Source organism: Triticum aestivum, chromosome 4D (genome assembly GCF_018294505.1).
Source record: "Triticum aestivum cultivar Chinese Spring chromosome 4D, IWGSC CS RefSeq v2.1, whole genome shotgun sequence".
NCBI classification, from domain to species: Eukaryota; Viridiplantae; Streptophyta; class Magnoliopsida; order Poales; family Poaceae; genus Triticum; species Triticum aestivum.
The window spans coordinates 210,728,399-210,735,285 of NC_057805.1; the positions used below are offsets into that span (position 1 = coordinate 210,728,399).

The 6,887-nt window shown below is 48.0% G+C and overlaps 1 protein-coding gene across 1 annotated transcript in view; it reads right to left on the minus strand.

Annotated features, from left to right (window-relative positions):
* LOC123097296 (probable protein S-acyltransferase 23) overlaps positions 1–6,158 on the minus strand; it is a 13,548-nt gene extending 7,390 nt beyond the window's left edge. Inside the window, exons 1-4 of the mRNA XM_044518998.1 lie at positions 5,801–6,158; positions 5,556–5,696; positions 4,700–4,812; positions 3,473–3,552 (exon numbers count right to left, since the gene is read on the minus strand). Coding sequence (XP_044374933.1) covers positions 3,473–3,552; positions 4,700–4,812; positions 5,556–5,696; positions 5,801–6,064 — 598 coding nt within the window. The 5' untranslated portion in view covers positions 6,065–6,158. The remainder of the gene's footprint in view (positions 1–3,472; positions 3,553–4,699; positions 4,813–5,555; positions 5,697–5,800) is intronic.
* Positions 6,159–6,887: the final 729 nt, after the last annotated feature.

Genomic DNA, 6,887 nt, shown 5'->3' on the forward strand with positions numbered 1-6,887 from the left:
ATGCAAAGCGTATGCATTGCATTTGAAGAAGTGTAATACTAGAAAAAAATGATAATCCAAATTCGCGTTTTGAGAGTATCGTCGTAGCATGAAGAGTCTTCAAAACCTGTCGAGTCAAGCTGAAGGGGGTAACGAAGAAGATGGAGCATCAATAGAAGATACAAGAGAAGACGGGTTGTCAAAAGAAGATGGCACATCAAGAGAATGAAGCATTGCGCAGAAAATCATAGCCCAAGAAAACCGGCGGCGAAAGAACCTTGGCGGCAAGCGAATGGTCATCAACAATGCAGAGTGAGGCCACGAAAATCAAAGGACAATGACCAGAAAAAGTCTGACGGACAAAGGCATGGTGGACTGGCATGACATCAGAAACACGAAAGAGCAACGGACTTGGTGGACGCAGCGGAAAATATAGAAAACTAAAAAGCACATACTAGACTATGATGCGATAGCAGCGAAAGAAAATCGTGATGGCAAGGGCCAAAACCAATTAGGAAAGATGCCGACGAGGAACAGCAAAGAAGAGCACACAACACCCATGAATGGTGGATGTGCGAGAAGGGATCCAATGTCGTCAAGAGTCAGCGGGCAGCGAGGGAGATGCATATCCGACGAGAACATCATATCTGCTTTTCTTTAGATGAGATCAAGACAGCAGCAGAACGGTACAGTAGACCATGGAACGGCGGGTGACAGGAGCACCACGTAGCAGCAGGAAGCAGCTAGCAGCACCACGTAGCAGCAGGTACACCCATGCTACTAGCAGGGACGCCCGGCGAACATCATCGGACAGCAGCAATCAAACAGACGGACCGGCACGGCAGCAAAGAACGGCTAGGCAGGCACATGTCATGGGCGCACTTTACGGGCATCACCAGCTTCACAGACAGAGCAGCTGGGCGGCAGGTGCCCACACGGCAAGCGCCCATGCAACTTGCGTGGATCACGCGAGCGGAGCAGTCAACGCGCCCACGCGGCTTTCACGGGCCGGGCGGATCACAGGGGGTGGTGATATCGTGGAGCAGCAGCGGCCAACCAGATGGGAACGACGGCGGAAGACGAGATCAACCCAGAGGAACAGATCAATCAAGAGAGGAACATAAAATATATTGGATCATAAGGACGAGTAGCGGCGTCCAGAGACCTAAACCTAGGCTCTAATACCATGTTAAGCTTCATGCATTAGCCAACGCAACCAAAAGTCCCAACTGATGGAATGGGCTAGGCAATCCACATATACACTTCAACAATCCATGTGAGGTGAAGCCAAATGTGATCTCACGAAGGGCGACAAGGCTGTGTACTCATGGCGCCGGCTACGAAGCAATCTGAATGGACTAGTAAGACAAATAGATAAGGGAGAGCAAAGGGAGAGAATGGAAGTGTGGTATAAAGTGTGAAACAGAAAATAATCGGATATAGGGAGGAGACAGAATGCATCAGAACACAAGCCAGGTAGGAGCTTCCAGTGGCATGTGCTTTCCTATCAAAAGGCTCACCTCCACCTTGTAAGATCTGTCTTTATTAAAACCTGCTAGCTCTGTAACATGTGCCCTATCTCCAATTTCTTTATCACATGGCTCCTCATACATGCTGATACCACCCTGGGTAGACATCTATTGTCAATATTCTATGGTAACCTAAGAGCATCTCCAATAGATGGTCCAAATGTAAAAGTACCTAACTTTTGGACCGTCTGGGGCAAAAAACGCTGCTCCAACAGACGGTCCATATGAAAAAAAAAATTGGACCGCGGCCTCCTCGTGATGTAAAATACAACACCTCGCAGTGCAAATTTACATCACGAGGTGCATCTGGTCCAAAACCAGCCGCCGCCCGCGAACGCCCAACCGCCACTTCCTTTCCTTTCCCGCCCGCGCCCGTCCGCCCGCCTGAAGACCAGCGGGCCGAAATCCGCCGCCGCGACCGCCCAAAACCTCGCCGTCGGCGCCGCCACCACCCCACATCCCCGCAGCCGCCCTCCGCCGCCGTCGCCCTCCACCGCCGTCGCCCCCGTCTCCTCCCTCGCCGTCGCCCTCCACCGCCGTCGCCCCCGTCTCCTCCCTCGCCGTCACCCCCGTCGCCTCCCTCGCCGGTAGTCGGCTCGCAGCCGCCCCGACGCCGCCGAATCGGGAGGCAGCCGGCGCGGGCTTCGGCGCCTCCGGCAGTCCGGCTGCCGCGGTAGGCCTCCGCCGGATGCCACTATCATTCTTGAGGCAGTTGCTGATCATGAAACATGGATTTGGCATCCATATTTTGGTATGCCCGGTTCTTGCAACGACATCAACGTGCTCGACCGGTCACCTCTCTTTGCCAACTTAGCAAATGGAGAAGCACCACCGGTGACCTTCGAAGCAAATGGCCGCACCTACAACTATGGGTACTATCTTGCAGATGGGATCTACCCAAGGTGGAGTACATTCGTCAAGCCGGTTGCAAAACCTGAAGGTAAGAAAGAACTTGTCTTTCATAATGCACAAGCGGCAGCTAGAAAAGATGTTGAGAGGGCATTTGGGATTTTGCAATCCCAATTTGCTATTGTGCGAGGACCATCTAGATTTTGGGATCAAAAGATCCTTTGGTACATCATGACCGCTTGCCTGATCATGCATAGCATGATCATTTTGAACGAGCGTGGAAAAAATTTAGATTACAACTTCTATCAGTTGATGGGCATTCGTGTTAACCCCATGCGCAAAGAGGAGCGCATCAGACGTTTCATACAGCGAGATTAGAGACACCGATGTGCATGACCAACTCCAGAAAGATTTGATGGAAGAGCATTGGAAATGGCATGGCGAAAGATCCGCATAGATTCATTATTTGTTTTTTCAAAACTATGTTGTATTGTGCAAAACTATGTTGTATTTGTGTTGCATTTCATCTCCTGGATCTGAAGAACTATGTAATAATTTGATATTGTGGACATGAATTTTTTTATGTTGTTTTAAAACATGTTTTATGCAATATGTGCGGCTGTACAGTGGCTGGACAGCGGCTGAACAGCAGCCGCGCGGCTGCTGGCCGGTTTTGGACCATGAATTTGGACCATCTGTTGGAGTTGGCCTTTTTTCGGAGCTCCAAAACGCACTTTTTGGCGGTCCAAATTTTACATCTCCGGTTTTGGACCGTCAAAATTTGGACCATCTATTGGAGATGCTCTAATTAGAGAAAATAGTACATTTTCAACCATCCACAATTTTCAAAGGAAAATAATTGATACCCCCCACCCCCATATTTTGTGATTTCATTAGCTAAAAACTTAAAAAGGCACACACACAAAATATGCCTTAAGATAGTGTGATGAGCAGAGAACCTGGCAAGTACAGTTTACTCCTAGTACAAGACAGCTCAACATTCAAAAAGCAGCAATTGTTCTTAGCGCAAGATTTGTGTATGCGGGGAAAAAAGTGGGGGCACGAAGAGTAACTAAACAGCACAGAAAAGATAAATACTGCCAAGTGAAGGGTACCATTTTTGTCCTGCCTTACTTGATTAGCATCCATAAACAGTAGTAACCTAATTGTATCTGCATTCCCCTTGTAGGCAGCCCTGAATATGACAATTTGTTAGAGAAGATGCAGTTTCATATTGCACAAAAAAGCCAAATATCAAGATACGGATCAAGGATCCATTCTATTCGTGTCTTAGAGACAGAAGTCGAGTAGATGATAAGTTAACTGATTCTTCAGGATGATAAATTAACTGATTCTTCAGGATGATAAATGGTAACTGATATTGGTAACATCAAATATTAAGCTTTCTTAACAATATCCCTACTCAGCACCTAACCGGGCAGCTATCAGTTACCAATATCCTGAACATTGCATATCTATATCTATATCTATACCTCTATACCTACTAATAAAGCACGGAGTGCTTCTGTCCGTTCACCGTCGTGCCATTTTACAAAAATACCTCTCTGTTTTCTGTAAATTAACCCGCACTACATGTTTAAGTCACAGCCGAACCCGTTTTTTGCATTTTCTCAGAAAAACCCCTGACGTTCAGGTAATCAACCCACCATCCATATTTAAGTCAGACGATCGTTTTTTCCGTTTTAACAGAAAACCCCCTGACAGTTCAGTTAATCAATCCGCAGCTTATCTAAAACAAAATTATCCATATCTTTTAAACCGTAACTCCAATTTTAACATGTTATATATGAAATCTGATTAGAAAAATGTGTAGGGTCTAAATATGATATTATTTTTAGTTGTCAAATAATTCTAAAATATTATTTTTGGCGCAAACTTAATCTATAGTGCATGGTCTGTTTTTCTTTTGTACCGGCGGCGATCCGAGAGAGAGAGAGAGACGCATTAGGACTGACCACATCCAAACGTGTTTTCATTGTGTGAGCACTGAGGCCACCGTCAGCAACACAAATGCGATGCCATGTGAAAATAAAGGGCGTGGACCTATTAGGGTCTTGAGTCATGGTTAGTGGGTTAAGAGCGTGTGTTATTTTCTCTCCCGTTGCAACGCACGGGTTGCTCAGACCTCAATGCAACAAACTATTTTTCAGTAGCACTGTATCAGGTATTCCTGGTGGCTATGTTACTTGGTACAAGGTAGGCAACAAATCTTGAAGTATCACAAATCATACAATATGCATTTATGTTGCTGGTGGCAATGTTATGTGAAGCCAGGCAAACATGCATTTAGAAGGTAAGAAGTATTCTTCATATTCATGTACCAGTGCAAAGAGCTCCTCCCGTCATTGTCCAAAGCTTCAAAGTCCGCACCATACTTTGAGACGATGTGATGCAAGAATGTTGTTTGGCCATACTGAACTGCAACATGGACTGCCTAACATAATGTTCCAAAGGAAGAATTGTAAAACACAAGATCTACTCACGCTACCAAAATTCAAACCTACAGTGAATGGACTTAGGATGACTAACGCCAAACTTATGATCTATTTACTAATGTGAAACTAAGCCGAAAGCTGCATGCTGCTAACAAAAATACCCTATCAAGCCTCGAAAAAAATCCCAAGAAGTTTTTACTCTTTTTATAAGTACGCTGGTCGATTATCCAGGAGCAAAATTCTGTTTTCATAGCAAATTCCCATAGTAGCTCTGCGAGCAATAACGTTAGCTCAGGTCAACGAGTAACATATTTATCCAAATTACAGTGACATAATGAATTCACCAATGGCTGATCCCATCATATAACCAATGTAATATAATTACTTGCTAAACAGAGATAAGCTCAAGATATATATTATTATCTGCTTAAAAGTTCGAACACCACAAATCATACAGCTGAACTGTCTGATCAAACAATAACCAGCATGCATTCTGCAGTTTTCTATGGGCAAACACATCTCTCGAAAACCAACCTACAGCCTTTTGCACAAAGCTATCGGTTTTAAGCTCCTGACCAATCAGGCACTAAATCATACTCTATTTAGTGTCTGAATTATGAATGATCTGAAGGGAGCCGCGCATTTCTCAGAAACAAAATATCAGACACTAAATCCAACAACACTGCAAAATATCGAAAAAAGGTAATACAAATTCAGAACAAAAAGAAAAACGATTGCATACCCGGTAGCCGTTCACATCGGCTGCCTCTAGCCTCGCGCCGTTCTCCAGCAGAACATCGGCCGTGGCCGTGGCCCCGCGCACCGCCGCCCAGTGCAGCGCTGTCTGCTGCGAATTGTCTTCTGCGTTCACGTCCCCCCCATGCTGCAAAAGAACAATCAACCACACGCGCGCGCACGAATCCATCAGCAAGGAAGGTGGTCCAAAGCAGCGCCCGATTCTAGACCGGCGAGGAGTATAAGGCGAACCTCGATGATGTAGAGCGCCACGTGGGGGTAGTTATTGAGCGCGGCCCACTGGAGAGCGTGATAGCCGTTGCCGTCGGGCACGGCGAGCGACGCGCCGCCGCCGTCAAGCTCCACGAACCGCCGCAGTCGCTCCAGATCCCCGTACGCCGCGGCCGAGTACACGTTCACCACGGGGTCCGGCTGCTTCTCCCCCTCCGCCGCCTTCCTGGCGCCGCCGTCGGCCACCACAACCTCGATCTCCACGACGCGGGATGACGACGACATGGCGCGGGCAGAGGAGCTGAGGGGAAAGCCGGCTCAGGACCTCAAGTCTAAGAGCATCTCCAGCCGTTCAGCCCCCGGGGCGCCGAAAAAGAGCGGCCTGGGGACGAACCGGCGCTAGATCGGTCACTTGGGTGACATAGCTCCCAGCAACGCCCCCAGGCGCCGCCCCTCAGCCGCGCCAATTCAAACGTAGTCTCATTCCTGCTTACAAAATAGACGCCATAAATCCGGCGATCAGGCCACAGTTCGGCGCACAAAAAGAGAGGACGTGCATGCGCATCAGATGGCGAGGTCAGCGTCGGCGAAGTCGGCGTGCGCGGGCTTGGCGGGGTCTCTGTGCTGGGCGGCGTCGGTGTGGCTTCTGTGCTGCAAGGAGTCGCGGCGGCATCGTCGCTCGGGCTTGGCGGCGGCGGCGGCGTGGGCGACGCCGTCGCGGGTTTCTGGTTCAGGACGAGGCCACTGAAAGATCGTGGATGTCGCCTAGAGGGGGGTGAATAGGCGCTTTAAAATGATTACGGTTTAGGCTTGAACAAATGCGGAATAAACCTAGCGGTTAATTTGTCAAGCACAAAACCTACAACAACTAGGCTCACCTATGTGCACCAACAACTTATGCTAAGCAAGAAAACCTACTTAGGTGATAGCAAGATATGACAAGAAACAATATGGCTATCACAAAGTAAAGTGCATAAGTAAAGGGCTCGGGTAAGAGATAACCGAGGCACGCGGAGACGACGATGTATCCCGAAGTTCACACCCTTGCGGATGCTAATCTCCGTTTGGAGCGGTGTGGAGGCACAATGCTCCCCAAGAAGCCACTAGG